The sequence below is a fragment of the Mauremys mutica genome, chromosome 2 (genome assembly GCF_020497125.1).
Source record: "Mauremys mutica isolate MM-2020 ecotype Southern chromosome 2, ASM2049712v1, whole genome shotgun sequence".
NCBI classification, from domain to species: domain Eukaryota; kingdom Metazoa; phylum Chordata; order Testudines; family Geoemydidae; genus Mauremys; species Mauremys mutica.
This window is the reverse complement of record NC_059073.1, coordinates 215,260,268-215,286,606: the sequence shown is the minus strand read 5'-3', so window position 1 is coordinate 215,286,606 and position 26,339 is coordinate 215,260,268. Positions and strand designations below refer to the sequence as shown.

At 42.9% G+C, this 26,339-nt stretch overlaps 1 protein-coding gene and 1 long non-coding RNA gene across 3 annotated transcripts in view; one reads left to right on the top strand and one right to left on the bottom strand.

Moving 5' to 3' along the window:
- Nucleotides 1-489: 489 nt before the first annotated feature.
- On the bottom strand, nucleotides 490-12,734 carry LOC123363453. Of its 2 annotated transcripts, none has more exons than XR_006576761.1 (4): nucleotides 12,438-12,734; nucleotides 5,531-5,643; nucleotides 3,975-4,140; nucleotides 490-850 (listed from the first exon to the last, which is right to left on the bottom strand). It is a non-coding gene; the product is annotated as an uncharacterized LOC123363453 (long non-coding RNA). The 2 variants fall into 2 exon arrangements; XR_006576760.1 differs by lacking the exon at nucleotides 12,438-12,734 and adding an exon at nucleotides 10,950-11,082.
- A 9,371-nt stretch (nucleotides 12,735-22,105) lies between these two features.
- DNAJC13 (DnaJ heat shock protein family (Hsp40) member C13) overlaps nucleotides 22,106-26,339 on the top strand; it is an 88,164-nt gene continuing 83,930 nt past the window's right edge. Inside the window, exon 1 of the mRNA XM_045004409.1 lies at nucleotides 22,106-22,186. Within this exon, the coding sequence (XP_044860344.1) occupies nucleotides 22,119-22,186 (68 nt within the window). The 5' untranslated portion in view covers nucleotides 22,106-22,118. The remainder of the gene's footprint in view (nucleotides 22,187-26,339) is intronic.

Here is a 26,339-nt window from a genome sequence, read left to right as displayed (position 1 = left end):
ACAGAATATTACTAACAGCAGCCTGATGCTTAAGATGCTACATGGGCAGCCACAGTGGAGAGAAGAGTAAAGGACAAGAATTTCTTCTGAAATAGAAAGATTGACGATATTCTACATTGGGCTGCCTGAGGTAGACTGTCACCAGAAGCTGACTGTAAGAGAAAATGGGACTACATGTGATCAGCTGGTTGGAAACTGGACTACAAGCTTCAGTTTTTTTAGTTTTGCTGTTCATCAGCAGCGTCTGCATTTTGCCATTCTTTGCTGGTTGAGCTGAAAGAAGTTTAGAGCTATGACTGAACAATTTGGTATTCTCCTGCCAGGTGCTGAATCATCACTCTAAGCTTCTGTAAAATCCATTAGTGTTCCTACATGGCCATTTGAAAAAACCCAATGTTCCGGAGTTGGACCCAGGAAAAATAAAGTATATTCAGAAATCTAATGGCTGTCAATCTCTATATAGGAGAAGAGGGAAAATAAGTACAAGGCTCTGCAATTTCTTTACAAGATGTATCAAAATATTTAATTTTATACATCTACAATGAAATTCAGATTCAGTCATGACAGTTTGCAAGTACATTTCTGTAAATCCAATCCTGCTGCTTATGCATATAAAGCTTTGCTGTTAAGGATCAGCTGGCCTCAGATCATAAGGATTACACTCTAAGTAGCTAAGTCACCAAGGCCAATGTGGTTCTCTCACTCTCTCTTCTCATGTTAAAATATTCAGCTCGACTACGTTCAGTGCAACAAGGTAGAAATCTTGCGGTGTATTGGAAAAAATGCTAACAAGAAGCCAGGGCAACTGAGTGAATAGTTCAAAGTTCCTCAGTGTATACTCTCAAATCTCCTGAAAAGGAAGAAAAATACTTAGTGACAGGTTGCCCTGTTGGAATTTAGACTACAAGCAGAAACAAGATAAGGAGATGGAAGAAGATCAGATGGTATTAAATTGAGCAGCCATATCTCTATGTGGTCTGCTGCTGATACAGGGAACTAGTAATCCTGTAGCAGAAAGGGGTAAATTAGTCTGCAGAGCCAGGGGTGGCTCTATTTATTTTGCCGCCCTAAGTACGGCAGTCAGGCGGCTTTCGGCAGCATGCCTGCGGGAGGTCCACTGGTAACGAGGATTCAGCGGCGTGCCTGCGGGAGGTCCGCCGGTCCCATGCCTTCAGCGTACCCACCACCGAATTGCTGCCGAAACTGCAGGACCAGCGGACCTCCCACAGGCATGCCGCTGAAGACAACCTGACTGATGCCCATGCAGTGACCGGCAGGCCACCCCCTGCGGCTTGCCGCCCCAGGCACGCGCTTGGTGCGCTGGTGCCTGGAGCCGCCCCTGTGCAGAGCAACCAAACAACTTAATGACAAAGAGGAGGAGGCAGACTTCAGTGCATTCAGGGCCTGCAAAACTCAGATTTTTACCTCTCCCTCTGTGGGCAGGGCTGGCTCCAGGCACCAGCAAAACATGCAGGGGCAGCACATTTCTAGGGGCAGCATTCTGGCACCAGCCATCATAGGTGCCGGCTCCGGGGCATAGGGAAAAAGTGCCCCCGCTGCCGCAGCTCATCTCCACTCCACCTCCGCCTGCTCCCCTGAGCACACCGCCGCCACTCCGCTTCTCCCCCCTCCCTCCCAGGCTTGCTGCGCATGAAACAGTTGTTTTGCGCAGCAAGTCTGGCAGGGAGGGAGGCAGGGGGGAGAAGCCGAGCGGCGGGGCGCTCAGGGGAGGCGGCGGTGGTGGAGCGGAGGTGAGCTGGAGCGGGGAGCGGTTCCTCTATCCCCCATTACTTCCTGCGCCCCCCACCCCACCCCAGCTCACCTCCGCCCGCCTGCTCCCCCCTCCCACCCAGGCTTGCTGCACGCGAAACAGCTGTTTCGTGCGGCAACGCTGCGGAGGGAGGAGAAGCCGAGCGGCAGGTGCTCGGTGGAGGCAGCAGTGGCGGAGCAGAGGTGAGCTAGAGCGGGGAGCGGTTCCGCTACCCCCCGTTACTTCCTGCGCGCCCCCCACCACCCTAGCTCACCTCCGCTCCGCCTGCTCCCCTGAATGCGCCGTTGCTCCGCTTCTCCGCCCTCCTTCTCCTGAGAGGGAGGGCGGAGAAGCGGAGCGGCGGCGCACCCGGGGGAACAGGCGGAGCGGAGGTGAGCTAGGGTGAGAGATTGGGGGGGCCCCCAGGAAGCAATGGGGGGTGGGGGAAATGCAGCACGCCCGGGGGAGGAGGTGGGGCTGGGGATTTGGGGAAGGGATTCAGAAGGGGTGGAGTTGGGGCAGGGGCACGAAAAAAAGGGGGGGCAGCCAACATTTTTTTTTGTTTGGGGCGGCAAAAATCCTAGAGCCCGTCCTGTCTGTGGGAGCATAACAAAGAACACACCTAGAGTGACGCTGGGACTGGGCTGCGTCAGAAAGGGGATGCTAACTTTAAAAGACTTTCCTGACCTGAGGTGGTGATGGAAGAAAAATAAAATAATTGCCAGACTACAGTGGAAAAGTTATACTTTTGCTATGGGAAAATCTCCATTACCTCCATTGTTTTCATGGATTTCATAACCTATTGTACCTGTTGAATACAAAGGCAATGGAAATGTCTGGATGGCTGCAGCTGGGTTTTACTGGCTTAAGAGGAAACCAGCTTTCAATCTTGAAAGATAAAAGTGTTGTGCCTGTTATTTGCCAGTCAAAAACATTGCTTCTTTCCACATATGGAAAAAAGCCAGGAACATCCCTTACACTGGGGTTTAGTGCAAGCATTCTTAAACCTTTCCGTTCACTTTTTGCAAAGCGAAGTGAACGGGGGGATACACATGGATATCCGCTGCCTGAAATGGATGCTGGATGCAAGGTTAACTTACTTAGTGCATTTCACATGATTATTACTGACGGTTGTGCTCTTTCACAGTCATGCATTGCAAACTGTTTCCATGAAATGTGATTCCATGGACCAGTCACTTGATAAAAACAATTGAGATGAAGAAATTCTTCCAACAGGGTGGATACATAAGAGTTTAATATGCTAGCATATCTGCAACACAGTGAAATTGACCAGGAGGAGCTCAAAGATTCAGACATGCCTACACTGCAATTAGACACCCACAGCTGGCCTGTGCCAGCTGACTCTGGCTCAGGCTAGAGGGCTGTTTAATTGCGATGTAGACCCTCCTACCTCACAGGGTCCTAGAGCATAGGCTGCAGAAATGCAGCGGGAGGAGAATGGAGGTGAGACTATAGAGAACAAGGAAGGGATCTTTGCTATGCCAAACTGCAAGAATATAGAAGTGTGTGTAGCTCTTGTTATTAAAAGGGGGAAGTCTCTAAATGATACTCACTGGTGCTCATTTTAGAATTTGTACTGTCTGCTTCTGCATTCTGTAAGTGCCCCTGGACAGCAAAAGAAAGCTATTTTCTTCTTTGTGCCAGTAACTTGTAGTAGGGGAAGGGGGGTGAATGTTGTACAGTATAACATTATACACTTGTTCCATCTGCTAGTAGAGAGGTAGGCTGGTTACAACTGTGTAAAGTGCAGTACTTTTAATTAGAATGTGTTTTTGTAACTAATAACGTCAATGCTATGCAGAGCAGTTCTACCTTGTGTGGAAACTCTTGCCATTCAGTGCTCCACTCTGGGGTTTATGATGAAATTGTGAACAGAATATAGGGTTTAACTATGTACATGTAGCCTGTTCAGTTGCATCTGAAAGTTTAATAAAGTATGAAACCGGATACAATTGACATCACATGTCATATGAGGTCTTTGTCAATTTGGGCACACTGATCATTTAGATACAGGGATCAGAGGGTATGTTGTCCAAACTGACCCAAATAACTGATCACCTTTGCTGCTCAGAACTCAGCTCTCTTCCTTGGTCTTTTCCCTTACTCTAATCACTGTACCACAGCCAGAATGCTGACAGCCCACTTTATGTTGTTGACCAAGAACCTAAGCTTAGACAATCCTTCTGTCATGGGGTCTGCTCACCTCTAGTGTGCTTTCTCCTGGTGGCTCTGCAGATTAGCTGATTCCAGGTCAGACACCTCTTTTCCGCTTCTCACCATCTGCCCTGTTTCCTCTTCCTGGCTCTGAGCACAGCAAGCTGCTTTGTGTTCATGTCTTAGCCCTCCTGCCAAGTCACACATGTCCTTCCCTTTCAGGGTATCAAAGTGTCTTCTTACAAATGGGCTCAGGCAGTCTCCCTATTCACTGCCCAGCTAGTGCCACTTCTCCACTGGCTAGTAAGGGAACCTGGGCCTACCCTCTACCCAGGGACCCTCTAAATCAGCAGCCAAGGTCTTTTGCATTCTGGACCTTAGCTGCCTTACTGAGCAGCAAGCTCCCCCACTTCTCTGGGTTTGCTAGCCCCAAAACTCTCTCCTCCCAGCAGGTAACTGTAGGCTACTTTGGCCCAAGAACCCCACTCAGACCTCCCTTTATAAACTCAGCCCAGCTGTGCCTCCTCAGCTGGGCTCCCTCATTATTCAGTCAGGTGATTACTTAAGCTGACTTGTCTGATTAATTAGCCCTCTTCTCAGCCTACATTAACTTCTTCAGTGCTAGTGTGGTGGTGAACACCCCATCACACCCTCCATGGGCCAGATCACCTCAATAACTCCAGAACAGACCAATACTGGTTTAACTTAAAAAAAATAGGGAAGAGAGTCAGAGAATCAATGGAAATAAAATTAAAACATGGAGTTTAATATCTAACATTTAAACAAACACCACAGGGTAAGCAGCAAGGCTCTTAAAATACAGATTAAGTAAAAATCAAAGACTCTTTCATCCTGAGGTTAGCAATGTCCCTGTTTCATTCTCAGGACTGAATCTGCTTGGTCCCACTCAGTAGAAAGTCTCATGGCTTCCCTAGTATCCATAGCAATGGACCCCTGTGTCCACAGGGTGACTCATATGGCCACCTTACTGGCCAGTTTGGATATGTCTACATTGCAATAAAACACTTGTGCCAGGCCCATGTCAGCTGACTCAGGTTTGCAGGGCTCAGGCTGTGGGGCTATACATTTGCAATGTAGAGGGTTGGGCTGGAGCCTGGACTCTGGGACCCCAGGAGGAGAGAGGGTTCCCAAGCCCAAATGTCTACACTAAAGTTTTATACCCCTGCAGCCTGAGCCCTGTGAGCCACCCATGGGTGTTTTACTGCAGTGTAGACATACCCTTTGTGGTTGATTTAAGCATTTTTCAAAACCCCTGAGGGTCATTAAGCCTCCTCTTTGTGCTTTTTCTCCTTCCCCCAAAACTCTTATAGTTAGCTATCAGTTTAATGACTTCCAATCAAACTTTCAGGTTTTGGTACTGTTCACTCAGGTTACCTGATCACACAGTTCTAATGGTTCCTTTCCTGGCCATAAAGCATTCTGTGATCCTTCCAGAAAACCCAGACCATTGTACCATCAAATTCTAGGCTGAATTTGGATCTAAGACACTAGGTTTACATGAAGGAAGAATTTGGCATGTGGATTCTGAATATTCCAAACTAAGACTATAATTATAAAGTCAGATCAGTGTGGGTGAACTCTTACCCCTGCATGGAGCCCTATGGCTTTCATCCATTGCACCTCCAATGGTCCACTTGTAGGATCAGAGCTAATGACACTCATAGCAGCTGTTGTTCAGCAAATGCCATTATGAAAATCTAAGGCAAAAGGATTTAATTTATTGTTTTAGTATTTTAAGTTAATGTTGTGTGTTAATTTAACAGCCAGGGAAGGTGCCCGTCTGACTGTAACTGTTAGTGAGGGGTCCTCTGCTTATACACAGAAGGAGATTAGTATACACAGCCACAGTGGATGCTTTTCTAGCTTCCCCCACCGGTGACTCAACCCTTGTTGGAAGAACTACCTCTGAGGCTTAGACCATAAGTCAGTCTCCATTTCTAGTCAGAAGCTGCTAGCTCGTACTTTGCGTGCTAAGGGAGTGGCTCAAATAGAACAAAAAGGAAAGAGCACATAATGAAATAAGTTTAGCAGCAGCACTTGCGCAGCACTGGATACAATCTGTGAAAACTTCTCAGTCACGGCATCAAAGCAAACTTGCTTCCAAAAACTAAATTGAAATGCGGGCAACATTTTAAACTGATAACAAATTTATATATAGAAATCAGGAGAACACGAGCATATGAATATTACTAACATTAGGAAAATCTGAAGGAAAACATATAATGTAACAGGGCTAATAAAACATTTGTTCTGTAATATGGATGGAGTACTTCTAGAATATGCCCTCAAAATATGATGGATAGATAGTTAACCATACTAAAAAGATTTCTTATGTAGTTCAACCTGGATGGTATATAAGTAATTTGAGACAATTTGGTATAAATATAAGGATTGGTAAGACTGAATTCATTCTGGAGTACTATATTGACTGGATCATGACTTCAGAGGAGGCCAGAAAGAGTGATGCATTAAAATATTTTATTTTAGGTAAAAACCTCATATTGCATGCAGTTTTCTTTTTTTTTAGCTCCGTGCAATAATCCTTGCAAGACACATAGTACTCTCACTCTGAGCATGATCAAAGGCAACCAATATATCGATAAACTACACAAGACTAGAATATACACTCCATTCTCTCTTAGCTGTATTCTCCTTTAACAGAGAGAGAATCAGTAAGTTCTGCTCTTTACAAGAGAAGAATTCCCCTGCCCCCCGATGAGATGGATATTTAAGGGGTTCCCTACCTAATCTCTATTTTTGTATCTGCAGATCTGCATCCTGTGGGCACAACTCATAGGATTTAGGAGGGAGATTATCAAAGGTACAGAGGGGAGTTAGGCATGCAACCTCCTGTTGACTCTCACTAGGCATTTGACACTTACCTCCACTTTGTGCCTTTGAATATCTCCCCTTAACCATCTATTTTATTTGTGGGATCAATCAGATACTGTAGTTAGATGCCTAAATGTTCAAATGCAGGGACAAAAAGGGAGGCCATTTTTAAAAGCATGACCCTATGTAGTTATTTTAGCATTACTAATATTGGGCTAGATTGTGCCATTTAGGCACAACCCATATTGTGGGCTAATGCAGAGCCTCAGAATCCCTCAGAACATGCAGAACAATGACATTCTACCTCAGTGTGTAGCTTCTGCTCCCCACTACTATACGCCTTTGTAGGGTGCAGCTACCCTCCACCCTGTTGGTTGACTCTGCTGTGCAGTGAGGAGGGAGATGAAACCACGGCTCTACCTCCTCTCAGCTTTATTCGAGGCACACTGAGCCCACAAGACAAGCTGAAGAGACTCTGCCACCCCACAGTACTGGAGTGTAATTCTGCCCAACCTTCACAAATAGTGCAAGGGCTAGAAGCTCTTTTTGCCCACTTCACCCTGAACACTTGTACCCATGCTAGGCAGAATCTGGTCCTTTGTGATTGCTGTGAATCTCAGTAAATGTGCTTTACAAATACGGAACCCTGCTATTGCGGATTGTATTTAAATGGTCAAGATATCTTATTGTTCTTGTTGCATATATACAGTGCATTGGTTCTCTGCTGTATCAAGGTACTGTAACATATCTGAAGAATTTAGTCATACAAAAAAACCCCACACAACACTTTAGATTAGGTGCTGATCACAGAAATAGTTTGATGTACTGTAGTGTTAATTATTTAGTAGTAGCTTGGAGATCTTCATTCCTTCCGGATTCCAGTAATTGGATGGTAAGGAGAGACCTTGTTTGCTAGACTAGAGGTAGCCTGACTCTTGTGGAAATGATAGTATTTGATCTGACAAGGTCAGATTGACATTTGAAATAATTCTTCAGATGAAAGATCTGGAAGTAATGAAGACAGGTGCATTTCTCCGAAGCAGATTGAGGTTATCAAGAATTTTAGCCTTGAAAAAGACCCAAAAGACATTTTACTGCTTTAAAATTCCAATTTTTGCATAAATTAAAAATGGTTTCATACTGTTTCTGACTGCAGGAAAATCTGGCCACACTGAAGTCAAGAGCAAAAGTCTCATTGATTTCAGTGGAACCAGGAATTAACCCTGATGTTTTCTTTACTGGCTTATTTTTTTAATTACTTAAACCACAAACTTTATTATTGGAAGGTCACCTAGCTTTTTAATACTGAAATATTAGTTTGATCTGAATAGATATGTTTATCAATCCTGCTTGATAAAACCTGTAGGAGACAAAAACTTGGTTTCTGGAATTACCTCCTAGTTTTACAACAATTTATTAATGTAATTGTATTACTTATTAGTCAGTCTTTGGTGTCCAGCAATAAATATTTTACAAAAGAACTCCTGATTTACTGTGTTTTCACTTTCTATACATAAACAGCAAATACTAGGGGGGAAAAACCAAAAGTCTGTTGTGTCATGAGTAATATGTATTAGAATGTACAACTTTTCTGGACCTCACCATTTCCTCCTGCAATTAGACCCTTGGAATTCCTAATGTAATAATAGAACAGTGAGTCTTATTTTAACTTTTTCAAACTTCTGTGACTACAAGTTATACATCAATTTCACCAGTGATACTAGCTTCCCATTAGCACTATTTTATAATGGTGGTCCACATTCTTCTGACTACTACTCTGAATAATAAGATTATTCAGTCATGTAAAATGTTTTACCTAAAGTGGGGAGGGATAACTCAGTGGTTTGCACATTGGCCTGCTTAAACCCAGGGTTGTGAGTTCAATCCTTGAAGGGGCCATTTAGGGATCTGGGGCAAAAATCTGTCTGGGGATTGGTCCTGCTTCAAGTAGGGAGATAGACTAGATGACCTCCTGAGGTCCTTTCTAACCCTGATATTCCATGAATTATGGGACATGATGAATACTGTATAGGACAAGGATAGTAGAAAATGGAAACTAAATCCAACTATTTTAGGGGGGTTTATCAATGTTAACTAGACTAATATATCCAAAGCCTATTTGAGAACATTCAATAAATAAACCTAACTCTTATATAACACTTTTCATCAGCTGCTTTAAAAAACAATGTTACTAAGGAATGCAATATAAGGACAAACATGCCAATTCACAGTTTTTTCAAAAACATTTACCTCTGTCCTCAGTTATATTAGGGATGCTACTGCAATGCTGCCCTAAAGCTACTGTAGATGACTATGGGGAAATAATCTCATCACAGAAGAATCCTCTGATTCCACAGAGCTCCTACATCATATTCCAATATAGGCATGGGAAGTAGGGGTGCAGGGAATACTGCAGCATCCCCAGGTTTTGCACAGGGTCCTGGCTGCCAGCCCTGTGCCTGCCTGCTGCCCAGGGTCCCAGCTGTAGGCCCTGTGGTCAGGGTCCCCCCCTGCCAGTTCCAGGACATGGCTGCCAGCTCTGTGCCTGGGACTCAGCTCCCAGCCCACATGCAGAGTCCTGACTGTTGGCCCCGTATCCAGGGCTCTGCTTCTGGCCCCACACCCAGGGTTCCACACCCACCCCTAGCTGTGCCCCAGCTTTGGACCTCTTACCCCTGTCCATGTGTCATCCCCCCCTGAAGCCATGGCCATGCTCCTGGCCTCAGCTCTAGGGGCCGCTGAGGGATGTGGAGAGGGTAAGGGCGGGTGCAGCTCAGCACCCCCACTCTAACTGTTTCAGCACCACTGCATTCCAGGGACAGCATGCAGAAAGCAGATGATGGAGGGAAGGCAGGTCTGTTGCATCCTTATACCACAACCATCCTTGGCTGCTATACCCACCCTCCAACCTCAGCTGGCAGCCTGTATACTTTAAATGAGACCTCAGGGTTGATTAACATTAGAATAGAATATCAGGGTTAGAAGGGACCTCAGGAGGTCATCTAGTCCAACCCCCTAGTCAAAGGACCAATCCCCAGACAGATTTTTGCCCCTAATCCCTAAATGGTCCCCTTGAAGATTGAATTTACAACATTGGGTTTAGGCATCTAATGCTCAAACCACTGAGCTATCCCTACTCACCATTTTAAGGTTGACTATATTCATATTTTTATTACTTTCTACTCCATCTTCCTAATAAAACTGACATCATTAAAAAGTTGTTTCTGTGTGATAGATTGTTGATTATGCAGCGTGCCTTCCACTGGTTGGGTGCAATCCACCACTTCTCAGATGTCTGCATTTTGATGGTGCTGTATGTAACTATGACACAACCCTGCAGCTCTTATTTATGAAAAACATAAACTGAACTCAACAGAAATACAGATTGCTAGGTCAGGCCCATAGACTGAAATGTGGTAGAAGACAGGGTGTGAAAAACGGAGGAAGCCATGATTATTGTGGGCATGTCAATGTTTGAGGCCTCGCCCCAAGTGGTCACAGATCAACAATCACACTCCCAAAAATCATAAAGTTGGATTAAAACACATGGAGAGCTAAGAAATAATGCATGTGGACATCTTCCACTCAGCTTCTGCGTAACTATGAACTGATCTTACAGGCCCAACCCACCTTCCACCCGCCTACACCATCCTCACCCCCAAAGGTCCGTCCCAGGCCACCCATAATGATTAGGGTGACCAGATGTCCTGATTTTATAGGGACAGTCCCAATTTTTGGGTCTTTGTCTTATATAGGCTCCTATTACCCTCCACCCCCATCATGATTTTTCACGTTTGCTGTCTGGTCACCCTAATAACCATGACCCCTTCCAGTTCTCAGACCCTCCTTCTCTGCCCCTGCCCAGCTCTGCCCCCTGCCAAAGAACCTCCCAGCTTCTCCAACCCCTCCCCTGTGTCCCGCCCTCTCCAGCCCCTCCCCTCGGTGCCCCGCCCACTCACTGAGCCCTCTCGAGCCCCTCCCCTCTGTGCCCCTCCCTTCTGTGCCCTGCCCAGCCCCTCCCTTCTGTGCCCTGCCCAATCACTGAGCCCTCTCCAGCTCCGCCCCCTGTGCCCCGCCCACTCACTGAGCCCTCCCCCAGCTCCCCCCCTCTGCGTCCTGCCCAATTACTGAGCCCTCCCCACCCCTTCCCCTCTGTGCCCCGCCCACTCACTGCTGCTCTCCGATTTGCGCATGCACCTGTAGGCTGCTGCTCGGTAAGGGAGGGACGGGAAAAGGGACGGGGCGAGTCAGCTGACGGGGTCTCGTGACAGTGTGGGAACCGACTGTGCTTGCGCATAGAAGGCGTTTCGCTGCCGGAGTGAAAATGGCGGCCTCCAGCGCGAGACTCTGAGCGGCTCAGAGGAACGGGGCGCAGCAGCTGCAGCCTAGGCGCGGCGCTCGGCGACGGCAGCAGCAGCAGCAGCAGCAGCAGCTCCCGGCTCTGCCCGCCGCCGTTATCTTCAGCGCCGGCTGCGGCCGGGGGGCAGCCAGGCTGGGGGAGTCCGGGCAGCGCAGCTCTTCGGCCAGGTAAATCCCTCGGGGTTCAGCGCCTGCGTGAGTAGCGGGATCCCGAGGTGTCCGGCCCGCGCCTGGCTCGCTCGGGGCGTGTGTGACTCCCGCTTGTCACACACTCACCGGGCGTCCTCCCCTTCCTGCCCCGGGGGAGGCTGTCATACCCCCTCCTTGCCCCAGCACCTCACCCTCCCCCGCCCCATTTGGAGGGGGGTGGGATAGAGGAGGCTCATATACACCTTCTGCCTCACCTGGAGGAGGATGGCACCGGGGAGGCTGTCATACACCCAGCGAAATCCCCTCTTTCTTCCGCCTCCTCCCCCCACCCGTCTGAAAGAGGCTGTGACACTTGCCAAAAACTCCTCCCCAACTTTCCTTTTCCCCGACATCAGGAGAGACGGTAACACACACAGCAGAATCTGCTCCTCCCTGTGTTGACTGAATCAGTTTTATCCCCGAGGAGAGGAGTTAGTGGCTACTTGGCAAAATGTGCATCATCTCCTTCGGGGGAGACTAATAACCACTCTTAGTGTTTATTTTTACCCTTCACCTCTTTTCCCCTTTCCACCACTGCAAGATCAAAATCTTTGGACACCATGGTGCACTCTAGAAATAACTTGAGGGTGGGTCGTTTATTGGTGAGGGGTGTCTCTGTCCTCAACAGGAAATTTTACTTCAGGCTTCAGCAGTAGCTCTGAAGAGAACAAGCTAGATAAATGTATTTTAGTTCATATGATCTACCCAGTAATGTGCATTCTCCCTTCAATCCTGATGAGTTTGCATCCCTTCCTACATCAAATGTTCCAGGTCATCTGCCTTCAAATGTGACTTAAGTTTGTTCAGCTTTTCCACTGTGAACTGTAGATGATGATGATGGAGTGGGAGAACCTGCTTTTGCTATTAGGAACTGTTGCTCTCAACTTCAGGGAAAGATTTGAGTTAGGGGATGTGAAATGATGGTAATTGAGACTAAATAAAATCTTCATTGACAACTAAATCCTCCACTGTTTGAGGGAACTGAAAACACTGCTTGAAGATTAATCTGAAAGACATCTCCATTGTGCCCCTCCCCTCTTCCTTGCACACAAATTAGACTTTTGCCAGAAGGGCTGAGAAGATAAAATTGAGTAAATGTTTCTCTTCTTACCGTTATTTAGTCTCATTTCTGGTGTTAATGATTATCTCAGGAAGTCTCTTCCTGTTTCCCTTCTTCAGTCTTGTAAATCATGAGCCTCTGCTTCAGTTTATTTTTAGGAAAGATATAAGTTTTGGGAATTTAATTATTTGTTGGTGGTGGTATCTATGTTCAATATGAAGTCTAGGGGGTGGGAGCATAAGTGATTCTGGTTTCATCCATGAATTTCAAGTCGAGGGGATGTGCGGAGCTACTCCTCTCGCTATCTGTTAAACCACTACTTCATTTAGTAGTAGCATTTTGCCAGTGCTCATTTCTAAAAATAAATAAAAAATATACTGGGTTTTAGCCCAGATGAGTTCATTAACTTGAAGCTTGATCTAATCTGTGTTTGTTGTAAGGGGCCAAATGCTAAACCATCAGTAATACATTTGGGTAAATATTTAAACTTCTTTGATCAATCATATTCAACAACTTGCTGCAAATGGAAAGATAATGCTTAAAGATTCATAAACTAAACACTTTCCCTACATAACCTATGAACATTTTTCCAAATTATTTTCTTTTTTCTCTTGCTGCTGCTCTCATTCTCCTTATCTCCATAAAGCATCTTAGTTTTAAAAAACAATAAATCCTGTATGTATGTTTGATTTTTCCCTTTGAATGGTCTAGGATTATACTTATTTACTTGTCTCAGGGATTGAATCATCGAGTATCTTCTGAATGTTCAAACTCTTGGCATTTCAGGAACAGTTCTTCTTAATGGTCAAAATTTCAGATTTTGTAATATCAAACTAAGGAGATCTGATGAATATCACTTTAAAACTTCAGATCTTACTTTAGTAACTTGATCCATAAATCTTAATCAACACTCATCTATAAACCTTAATAACTTCAAATATGTATAAATGAAGTACTTCATAGTAACAAAGGTTTAATTTATGTGGCCTACATAGGTGTTAGTTAAAAGATCTGAAACATCATTTAAACAAATTTTGGAACATATCACTACAACTTAAATTAATAATGGAAAGTTTGCAACTCTATGCAACTCTGAAATAAAAATAAAAAAATCCACACTGTAGCCTTCATCCTGCCCCAGGTAACTAAATATGTAATATTACTTATTGAAAAATATCTATTTAAGATAGCATTGTTTTTTTTTAGTCTCGCCATTTTGTATCTAGTTTTCCTTTTCCCACACATGAATTATACCCTAAAATATTTTGATCTTGTTTCATGAATTTTTCGTGAAAGAATTTTGGGCTGCATCAGTAACTTTTAAAATCCAAGGTATATAGCAGGGGTAGGCAACCACCTATGGCACGCGTGCCAAAGGTGGCATGCAAGCTGATTTTCAGTGGCACTCTAGCTGCCTGGATCCTGGCCACTGCTCTGAGGGGGCTCCACATTTTAATTTAATTTTAAATGAAACTTCTTAAACATTTTCAAAACCCTATTTACTTTACATACAATAGTTTAGTTATATATTAGACTTGTAGAAAGAGACCTTCTAAAAGTGTTAAAATGTATTACTGGCACGCGAAACATTAAATTAGAGTGAATAAATGAAGACTCAGCACACCACTTCTGAAAGGTTGCCGACCCCTGGTATACAGTAAGACCGGCAATATTGGATTTTCAAATAGTTGGCTTTATTTCTTTTTAAACATCAACTCATGAATGAAACAGGCTGCTGTTTTAAAAACATGAAGTGGCAAAGGCTTGCCTGAGGTGCAGTGTGAGTATAGGTTTGTTTTACTTTTGAAAGTACATAATTCAGCACAGTAGTGGGACAAAGGAGTGTTGCACAAGGGGAGTGGTAGCTAGGATGATGCTTAAGAGACTTGGCTGAAATGAAGCTAGCTTTTAGACAAAATGGTTGAAATTTTCCGGTATTTCTTAAGAGACTCTGTGAAAAGGAAATTGTTACTTTTCAAAGTCTTGTCTCTTATAATTGTATAGAGGGGAACCAACACCATTAAAAAGCAGAATGCTCAGTGCAAAAAGCACTTTGTTTATATGACTTAGAGAGAGCTTTAAGCAGTATCTTCCAAAGGTGCCAAAAACTGTTTGTTTGGATTTAGATCTTTAATGATCCTTGCAGGGTAGAGGATAGACTTAGGAGGTTCCAGCCCATGTCTATTGACAAACATCTGTTTATCTGGAATGAACTCATAGTCTATCTGTATTTTGCCTCTCCTAATTTAAAACTGAGTCAAGGATCAAGTATACAGACTGTTTTAGAAAGCCTATTCCTATCCCCTCCCTCAGTCTCTTCATTTAAGCCTCTTTCCAGCTGGTCTCCATTGTCTACTCCATCTTCTGCTCAGCCTTGCTCCCTTCTTTTGTTACCCCTTTTAGGTAATACCTTCCTATCTTCCCTTGTCTCCCACTGATGCCTTACACTACACTTTATTAATCTCACCTCAATATTACAGTATAAAAAATTGTTACACAAGTATGATGCCTGCAAACTCTCACTGTTGGCTTTGCTTGTATGTTGTCCTTTCCCCACCCTGTGTCTGGCTTGTGTATTTCGATTGTATACTCTCTTTGAAGAGCACCATCTTACTCTTTCGGGTCCTGCAGTGGTAGGCACTGTACAATCTTAGTAGGCCCCTACTTGCTACTGTAATGCAAATACTAAACATGTCACTTTGAGATACAAAAGATTGAAATAGCATAGAAATAGGCTTCTGGGGAGTTCAGAAAAAAATAGTTTCACTGGTGGTTCAAATTTAGGCTCCAGTTCAAGTGTATGAGTAACTTAATGCTTGAAAACTCTTCCATTGAATTCAGTGGAACTACTCATGAATGTGAAGTACTTATATTTCAGTGTTTGGAGGATCAAGGCCCTAGTTTCTAACCATGGTATTAGAGAAAGGAGTTATCAGCAGACTTCCCTTTCTAAAATAAAAACCTAAACAAAGATCCCTTTCCACTCTTAGCCAACACCTGATGGTGTCCAGTCTTGCAAAATTAAAATGGAACAGAAGGGTTAAAATTAGTGATGGCTTGTATAGGTGCAAACCCCCTGGTGAGTGTTTTATGTAAAAATCTTAAGGCAGGGAACATGCAACTTTTAAACTCTATTGAACCCTTTGTAATAGGTACATGACACTAGTATCTTTTTAACTCAGTACTGTATGCAGTGCAAGGAAAATGCAAAGCTCACTTTTCCCAATATTTCATTCATTCTTACAATACTGTAACTGCAAAGTATTGCTAAATAAACTTTCTTGGTCTTGTGGGAAGCTTGTTTAACTTCCATACAGTAATTTATAAAACCTGGAGAGTGCATTAGAAAATGCCTGTGGAAACAAGTGCAGTATTCCATACTTCGCTTTAACAAAAATAAAACTAGATGCTAAGTTGAAGATGGTATAGGTGATAGCTCAGTTGCATGTAATAGTAGTGCTAGGTTTCAGTAGTTTTCTGGCCTCCAACACTTAAACTGTGGTGGAGAATTGTATGGATTACAGTGGTCCCTAAAAGCACCTGTCCCGATCAGATCCCAGTTTTGCTTTAGGCACTGTAGAAACCCACTGAAAGAAAGTGTTAAGGACCGGCAACAATGAAGCTTTGCTTTTAGACAAAAAGGCGGAACATTTCTGGTATTTAGAGAATCTCTTGTCAGATTAAAACCTTTTTTGTAACTGACACATTCACCTGTTGCATCTTAACTACCAGATGCAGGAGAGAGTGAATAAGATGAGCATGATCTTACAGTGACTGTGTACGCGATATAGTGCACCCCTACTTAGCTGTTATCATCTGGTTAGGTTAATTTAGTTCTAGCATCCTATTATGGATGTATATAATGCAGAGTGACACACCTATGCTTTGGTAAATTAGTCTGTCATGCACTTATATTGCCCCCATTATTATAGGACTGGTCTACACTAAAGCTGTAAGTTGACCTAAGTTATGCTACTTCAGTTAAGTAATTTAGAAAACTGAAGTTTACACCGTGCTGTGTTAAGGGGGGGGCACTCTCCTGCCGACTCTACCTTCCACCTCTCAGATTTAGCCCAAAGTATCTGAGCAACTTACAATCTTTAGAGTACCTTAGCCTTGCAGATAGGGAAGGTTCAGCTACAATTATTCCATATTCTCACTTGATGAGATCTGAGGGGCACGGAGAGTCTGCTTTCCAGAGAATTTTGTCTAGTGACAGGAGTTACAGTTCCCCTCTCAGTTCTTGCTGAGTTGGTAGGAAACTTAAAATTGGGAAATGAATTATGATTCTTTGACAAGACCAGAGAAAAGTAGAGCTGGAAGGGATGTTAAGCAATTACCTAATCCATCTCCTTCTGCTGAGGCAGTGACAGGTATATTTAGACCATCCCTGGCACGTGTTCAAAACCTCCAGTGGCGGGGATTCCACAACCACCTTGGAAACCTGCTCAAGTGCTTAACTATCCATAGGTTAGATATTAGGAAAAATTAACTGTTTCTAAATCTCCTTGCTGCAGACTACTGACAAGCAAACAGTCCATATCAAGGTTAAAACTTATGTTTGAGGGTTTTTTTCCTGAAGTACATTTACCTTTTTACATTCAGAAAACAGTTGCTTTGGATGGCTCCAAAAGACTGTTCTAGTATTTATGTGCAGAAAACTTTAGTAAAACCGCTAAGTGTTCCAGTAGCAAACATTTGTGAGAGCAGTTTATGGCTGTTAGATATTTTAATTAAAATAATTAAAAAGAATAACATCAAAGTTGTAACATGCGGAGACAAAAGCCAAGAAAATCAAAATGATGTATAACTCAGTCTTCAATTCACTAACTCAGTTCTCATTATCCTAACTTTTATTGGCTTGTGTCAATAGATGCTTGAATAAATAACTTAATATTTCTGGAGTAAGTTGCCCATGGGCCATGTAACCTGAATATTTCTTTTAAAATGTGCTGTTTGGTAAGATTGAAAGAATGGATATATGTAGCCAGAGGGGTATTAAACAAATGATTCATCTGCTCTTGAGCTAATTCATGGTTAGGAATATATCAGTTTGATGAATGTCGCTGAACTGCTTTAATATCAGTGGGAGCTGTGAAGAATTCCAGAGATTTTAGATTGTTCCCTAAAATAATATTCCAGCATAGATACTGTTCAGCCCTTGGATACTGTTTGATAGAGCTGATACTAGACTACTTCATGGTGTTCTATCTCAGATTTAGTGAACTATTTCCCACAGTTTAGTCTTGATTCTGCTCTTGATTTTAAGTACTTGTCTAAGGTAAATTAGAAATGTAAATAACATCAAGTATATAGATACATGTTCACAGGTATGCATGTAGGCTTATAGGAATAGGATTTTGCCTCCCTTGCCCCGCCCTGAGGCGCTTACAACCTAAATGATCAATAACACTGAGTGATGGCAAGAAAATTGTGAAGGTGTGGGAAGGGAAACGTGAAGGCTAATATCTTGATTCTATCCACTTGGATAGAATAGAGAATGCCTGCTTCTCTGAAAAGTGGCCCTAAGAATTGCAAGAAATTCACAATCTGCAGTACTTAATCTTATCACTAATTTATACTAAGATATACAGGCAAATCAGACCTCATATACTGGTACTTCAATTCAGGTGCATTTATTTTCCTGTGGTTACCCATAATACAGGGCATGTATTACTTTTCATGACTCTAAATTCTCTTTTTTGTAAGGTGTAACATTTTCAAAAGTGACCTAGGCTCCTAAGTCCCATTGACTTTCAATGAACTAAGTGCTGAAGTCACTTTTGAAAATGGAATTTAGGCTTCTGAGTCATTTAAGTGCTCTTCTTTTTTTTTTTTTTTAAGGACAGTGCCCCAAATTCCTCATCAGATTTGGTTCTGCATACCTAGTAACGAGATGCCTTTTTTTCCATTCAGGAGTTCTAAAACTTTCCCAGTGTGGACCATGCTTATGCAGAGATACCTTGTTTAATTTAGGATGGCCTGTCCTTCCATTTGTGATTGTGTAACATCTCTGTAATAATTGCTTCCACAGAAAAGAAATTCTTTCCTGATATTAAACTTTTTAGCTGTCTTCTAACACCACCTATGATTGTGGGATTGTTGTGCTGACTTCACCTAGATTACATGGCAGTAAAACTAAAGTGCCTTGTCTTCATTGTATTTTGAGGGTATGGCTACACTTACGCTTTGCAGCGCTGGTAGTTTGCAGCGCTGGTCATCCAGCTGTGCAGGGCCAGCGCTGGTGTGTGGCCACACTCACAGCTACCAGCGCTGATGTGTGGCCACATTTGCAGTATTTGCAGCGCTGTTGGGAGTGATGCATTATGGGCAGCTATCCCAGCGTTCAAGTGGCCACAACGTGCTTTTCAAAAGAGGGGGATGGAGTGGGGTCTAGTGTGACAGGGAGCGGGGGGAAAGAGAGAGGGGATTTTTGGAGCCAACACTGTGTGTTTAGCTTCCTGCATTGAAAAATCAGAACATGTTTCTGACCCCTTAGTCTTAACTCTTAATTGCAAACAGCCTGCCTCCAACACGGACTCCCCGCGGTGTACTGTGACAGGGAGCGGGGAAGAGAGAGATTGGAAAAATCACAAAATGTTTGCGAACCCTGCATCCAACACTGTTTCCCCTCCCTCTCATTTGATCGTTCACAGCCAGGTACAGATAGCTCCTGTTTGCTGTGATCAGTGTTTGTTTTTTTAGATAAGCAGTTCAACGGAGCTCCTCCGTTCTGTTTCATTCACTCTCCCTGCCTGCCTCTCATTTGATTGTTTACAGCCAGGTACAGATGATCACAGCAAACAGGAGCTCTGTTTGTTCGGAGCTCTGATCGGAGCTCGTTCACAACAAAACAAAGAGAGGCTGCATAACAAAACAAAGAGAGTAATTTATAAAAGCATTCTGGGATACACCTTATACCCTGGAGGCCAATCACAGCGCTGGTGTGTGGCCACACTTGATGACCAGCGCTGCAGCACCAGCGCTGGAATCCTTATTCCCCATGCCGAGTGAGGTGTACGGCCAGCGCTGCAGCCAGGGAGTTGCAGCGCTGGAAGTGCCCTGCAGGTGTGGCCACTTACTAATTGCAGCGCTGGTGGAGGCTTTCCAGCGCTGCAAATCGCCAGTGTAGCCATACCCTTAGCTTGGAATAGCTCATGCATGTTGGTAACCTCCAGGTAAAATATAATGCCTCTTTCAGCAGTGAAGACATGGGCTTAGTGTCTCTAGTATCTTCTGGTGTTTAACTGCTGTGATAGGTGGCATAGGAAACCCAAAGTCTAGTCTAGTTGTGGTAACCTACTTTTAGAGCTTAGTTTATATTGAGTATTTGAAAGTAAGTGTTGTAAATGTTACGTAATTAGATACTATATAAGATTAATCGGTGATCATTAGATTTCTCTGATCTTGAGAGAGTCTTCCTTCCTCAATTTTTTCCATCAGATATGCTCAGTTAACAAGTAAAAATGCTGTCATCTTTGATCTAGACTCATCCTAGAATTGGAAAATAAAGCCGTTCCCTCCCCTTTAGTTCATCACTAAATTAGGGCTGTCAAGCAATTTTAAAAAAAATTGTGATTAATCATACGATTAATTGCAATGTAAATAATAGAATATCATTTATTTAAATAGTTTTGGATGTTTTCTACATTTTCAAATATATTGATTTCAATTACAACACAGAATACCAAGTGTACAGTGCTCACTTTATATTTTTATTACAAATATTTGCACTCTAAAAAACAAAAGAAATAGTATTTTCCAGTTCACCTAATATGAGTACTGTAGTGCAGTCTCTTTATCATGGAAGTTCAACTTACAAATGTAGAATTATGTACCAAAAAACCCTGCATTCAAGAATAAAACAATGTAAAACTTTAAAGCCTACCAGTCCATTCAGTCATATTTCTTGTTCAGCCAATCGCTCAGACAAACAAGTTTGTTTACATTTGCAGGAGATAATGCTGCCTGCTCCTTGTTCACAATGTCACCTGAAAGTGAGAACAGGTGTCCTCATGGCACTGTTGTAGCTGGTGTCACAAGATATTTACATGCCAGATGCGCTAAAGATTCATATGTCCCTTCATGCTTCAACCACCATTCCAGAGGACATGCATGCATACTGATGATGGGCTCTCCTCCAAAGCAGTGAGGACCAACGCATGTTCATTTTCATCATCTGAATCAAATGCCACCAGCAGAAGGTTGATTTTCTTTTTTTGGTGGTTCGGGTTCTATAGTTTCTGCATCTGAGTGTTCTTTTAAGACTTCCGAAAGCATTCTCAACAACTTGTCCCGCTCAGATTTTGGAAGGCACTTCAGATTCTTAAGCCTTGGGTCGAGTGCTATTTTCTATCTTTAGAAATCTCACATTGGTATCTTTGCATTTTGTCAAATCTGCAGTGAAAGTGTTCTTAAAATGAACAACATGTGTAGAGTAGTCATCCGAGACTACTATAACATGAAATATATGGCAGACTGAAGGTAAAACAGAGCTGGAGACATACAATTCTCCCCCACGGATTCACAAATTTAATTAACATTTTTTCCCCCCTCTTAAACGAGCATCATCAGCAAGGAAGCATGTCCTCTGGAATGGTGGTCAAAGCATGAAGGGGCATATTAATGTTTAGAGTATCTGGCGCGTAAATACCTTGCAATGCCATCTACAAAAGTCCTATGCGAATGTCTGTTCTCACTTCCTGGTGACGTAAATAAAAAGCGATGCATTTATCTCCTGTAAATGCAAACTAACTTGTTTGTCTTAGCGACTGGCTGAACAAGAAGTAGGACTGAACTTGTAGACTCCAAAGCTTTGTATTGTTTTGTTTTTTGAGCATAGTTATGTAACAAAAAATCTACATTTGTAAGTTGCACTTTCACGATAGAGATTGTGATGCTGTACTTGTATGAGGTGAATTGAAATACTATTTTTTGTTAATTTTTACAGTGCAAATATTTGTAATCAAAATATGAAGTGAGAAATGTACACTTTGTATTCTGTGTTGTAATTAAAATTAATATCTGAAAATGTAGACCATCCAAAAATATTTCATGAATTTCAATTGGTATACTATTAAAAGTGATTTAAAATGACAAATCACGATTAATTTTTTTTGAGTTAATCGTGTGAGTTAACTGCGATTAATCGACAGCCTTACTAATAATATTCTGGAACTTGGCTTAATTGTATTGATGAGCAGGAGCTGCTTACACTCCGATAGCTATATTGTACAAAAGTAACTGGAGTGAAATTACCTTATGCAGTTAAGAGAAAACACACACTTGATTTTGTGTTCTCTGAGTCATATCAGACAACAAAACTAAATTTGCTTCCTTCTTTGGGAAGTTATTGAAGTGGGGATTGTTTTCTGTGCACTGTCAGTGTGCGTACAGTAATACCAGTGTCTTTTAAGCAGATAGGAGTAATGCAATATTGGCTACTCTTAGATCATTACATGCTGGTAATAGGGAGGAGAAGAAATGAATAGTTAGTATTCTGTACCCAGTGAATAGTTGAAAACCATATTCCTTCAAGTAGCTAAATCTGAGCAGTGGTCAAGTATCTCAGGAGGTCTTAAATTGCAAACAGACCCGAGTGAAAGGTAAATGAATTTAATCCTTGTATCACATGTATTTTAGAGCATATTGGTGATTAGTGGTTGTATTTGGTCTTAATTAAGATCAAAAGTATTAACATGAGATCTATTTTGTTTCAGGTCTGGGCACAAAATGAATATAATTAGGGAAAATAAAGATCTTGCTTGTTTCTACACAACAAAACATTCGTGGAGGGGAAAGTAAGTAGTTTTAAATCTAATACTTTGTCTCATGTCCATACAAAATACTGTCATGTATAGTCAAAATAGCTCTCATCCTGTTTCTAATCTCTAATTGTATACTCTCAAGTCTTTTAAAATGTTGTGGAGCTGAAGTCTCTGCTCTGACTTAGGGTGACCAGATAGCAACTGTGGTAAAAATGGGACAGGGGGTGGAGGGCAATAGACACCTATATAAGAAAAAGTCCCCCAAAATGGGACTGTCCCGTTTTTAAAGGGACATCTGGTCACCCTACTCTGCCTCTTCAGAAGCTGGAACTACTACTGTTTAACCATCTGCTCAGCCTGCCTTCATCCACTTCTGTTCCAATTCTCTTCTCTCTACTGAAGGCTTCCCAGTTTTCAAGAGAACACCTCTGGGCTATGCTGTCTGATTGTCTTGGTTTCTGTTGCACTAGTGAAATTAAAGTGACTAGTCAAAATATTTTAAATTGCATAAATAGAGATGTAATACATTTTCAAACTAGTACCTGAATATTTAGAAACTGCTTTTTCATGGGTGTCTTTTCTTCTCATTTCCATTTTAATGGACAAGATCACTAGTCTGTACTTCTATTTGGACTATATTGTTATGGGTTAACTGCTGAACTACTAATGGAGGGCTTGGCTACACTTGCAAGTTGCAGCGCTGGTAGAGGCTTTCCAGTGCTGCAATTAGTAACCGTCCACACTCTCTATCTTCCCCACTCCCTGTCACAGTACACCACCCTCCACCCCCCTCTTTTGAAAAGCACGTTGTTGCCACTTGAATGCTGGGATAGCTGCCCATAATGCAGCACTCCCAACAGCGCTGTAAATGCTGCAAATGTGGCCACACACCAGCGCTGGTAGCTGTGAGTGTGGCCACACACCAGTGCTGTTCCTGCACAGCTGCATGACCAGCGCTGTAACTCCCAGCGCTGCAACTTTCAAGTGTAGCCAAGCCCGGAGATTATTTTGGGAACACCTATTCTGATGCAGTGTAGACATTCTTAAATCTTTTTCCCTAGGTAATGTAAAAAACCTTCCACTACTGCTGACACAATAGTGGATCTGAACTGGTCTTAGTGAAGGTGGGAGCCTTACCATACATGTTGCTCCAGCATTTGTCTTCAGTACCATAAGTTAAATATAAATGAGTCTGAGTTGGATACTGTTGCCGGAGCTCGAGAGCAGCATATCAGTGTTTTAGGCACTGATGCAGCTAAAGTAGTATTGGTAATAGTGGCAAATCTTTGTAAAAATTCCATAGTGTAGATGAGGCTTACTGTTCATGAGCCAAGCAGAGACATGGCAAACTTTCAGTGTATAATTTCCACGTGCCATCATGCTGTGATTGTTTGGATACTAAAGCCAAATGTAATGTTGTATTTGAGGTTTTTGCAACTATAAGTCACAATTCAAAGTACAATAGTACAAAACAAAGTACTTTGTTTACTGATTCTGGTTTTAAAATCAAACTTAACTTTACTTTACTTCAGTCTTTGGCATATAAGTTGCCTTGTCTATTTTTAAAAGCAAATAATTATCCACTTAAGTGTGCTGCTTAGAATGCTACAGAGGGACTTTAAGTGTTTGCTTTATGGTACTTCAGCCTAAAAACAAACAACCATACACTGACCTAAAGCTTTTTAAGATTATCATTCTAAACATGCCATAAGACTAGGGGGCCAAGCTGTCACTTGTATTGAACATACAATGGTTACATATTATCTGAGAAACTGTGGCATCCAGAAGCATCACTTCAGTGGTGGCATGAAGGAGAGGGACATAAGCCTCAGGCTGTGGCTACACTTAGCACTTCAAAGCGCTGCCGCGGTAGCGCTTTGAAGCGCTAAGTGTAGTCAAAGCACCAGCGCTGGGAGAGAGCTCTCCTAGCACTGTCCGTACTCCACCTCCCTGTGGGGAATAACGGACAGCGCTGGGAGCCGCGCTCCCAGCGCTGGGGCTTTGACCACACTGGCGCTTTGCAGCGCCGCAGTTTGCAGCGCTGGAGAGGGTGTGTTTTCACACCCTGCTGCAGTGCTGCAAATTTGTAAGTGTAGCCAAGCCCTCAGGCAAGTGCTGCTTTTTTGCCTCCCTTCCCTCCCCACAACTTTCAACTCAAACCTGAACTGAGGTGACATGATGCATTTAGAGCATACAATTGAAGTGTAAGGGGGGGCGGGGAGAGAATGGACATGAAAATAGCTTTTATTTATTCATTGCCTCATCTGTCTCCTTGCGTGATCGACTTTAAATTTGGGGGCCTACACAAAAATAAAACTCAAATCCTGGGTTCCCTCCTACTATGATGATGACTGACTGACTTTCAACTTGGCAGCACTGTGAAGTAGAATGTGTAGTGAAGTTACCTCCCTTTGTATTTCCTGACATCCTCTGCAATATTCCTGGCATATTTTTCAATTCAGTGTTTGGAGTATAAACATTTCTGAAATTCTGCTCTACCTGATCTTAGAATGGGAATGAAACTCCGCTCTGCTAAACAGCATTCTTACCGGCAGCAAATCTTCCTGCACAGTTTGACTGTTTCATAGTACGATGGAAGTTCTTTAGTGTGTTTGTGTGGGGACTGTTTGAATTGATCCAGCATTCAACTGTTAGTAGCATTCACTGTAGAACTGTAGGATAGCATCACTTTCATGCTGCTGCTTTCTGAATTCTTAGAGTACAATGCATTCCTTCTTGTTGGGGACAGATATGGGGTTAGCCTGTAGACACATCCTTGAACAATGAACTTGGGGTTGAAATCTGATCACTTTTGGTAATACTCCAGAATTCAGTGTCAGCTCATTCCTCAGCAAAGGCTAGGAGCGCTGGGACAAAAGTGACCCACCGCTGCTTGACTGAAGTAGCATCATGAATTCTTGGAAGAGGCCAAAGGAAGGACTGATGGCCAAGAAATCTTGAAATAAAACTTGTCAATATCTGACAGTTCTCTGTCCAACAACAATAAAACTCTAAAGCCTGGCAGTTCCACTCAATCTGCTCTGGGCTACATTATTACTGCCTTGATGCAAGGACAAGGCTCTGCCTTTAGGCCGCTTTACAGTGGTGACTTCTCTCTGAAATCATGATTATTGCTAGGAGGTAAACTCTCAATTAAAATCATCATGGAAAAATTACTCAGACATCTTTTAAAAGGTACATATGTTGCCTCAGGGTAATAAGAATAAAAACAACGCTGAGCTTAATTAAAAACACACTGTTAAAACAAATCTGTGCAGTTAAATGGGCAAATGGACATACATGCTGCTGCAACAACAAATTTACCTGTAAATGAGTATTGGATTGCTGCAATGTCTTGTGTGGACAAGGATATTTAAAAAAAAAAAATAATTTTTTTTTGGTGTGACCTTTTTTCCAACAGTGCTGATCATTTTGTCGTTCCTGTTGATGTCAATGACATCAAGGACACAAATGAGAACTGCAGGTGCTCAACACCTTTGCAAATCATGCCACTTTTTATATAATGAGCTGGTAGTGCTGCCTATAGCTAAGGTTGCCTAACACTTCCCATAATGCTTGGCTTTCAGTTGTTTATACCTTTTTGCCAAAGTTTTAAGTTGGGGATAAAATATTCCATGGTGGGTGTGTGCTTCAGGCTGACTTCTTTTTTCTTTAAGTTCCAGCAAAAATGGTTCAGCTGGCTCCAAGAACCAGGATGTGCAAATACATTGTCTTGATCATGTTAAAAATTCTTCTAGCTGCTTCACTGAGAAACCCTAGCACCACTATGCTTTGAAGCAGGGATTTGAAGTTTGGCAATGGTGGGAGGGGGGGAAAGCACACTAGTGCTAGAGATGTGCCTTTTGATGTGTCTCTGTGAAAAATTACCCAAATCCGGCCAAGTCATGAGCCTCGGAACACATGAGCACACTTGGAAGAGTTTGGCAGCTGAAGTCTCTAAAGCAGGCCTGCACAACATACGGCCCATGGAGCCTCACTGTGCAGCCCGCGGGGGGATTCTGAATTCCCTCCCCCACAGCGCTCTGCGGGCAGCCCAGAGCCCTTTGAATCCCGGCCCAGCAGCGGCTGATTGCCCCCTCCACGGACCCCTGCCCTATCTAAATGCCGCTGCTCCTTGTCCCCCGATTGCCCCCTCCTGAGATGCCCCCCCCAACTTCCCCTCAGG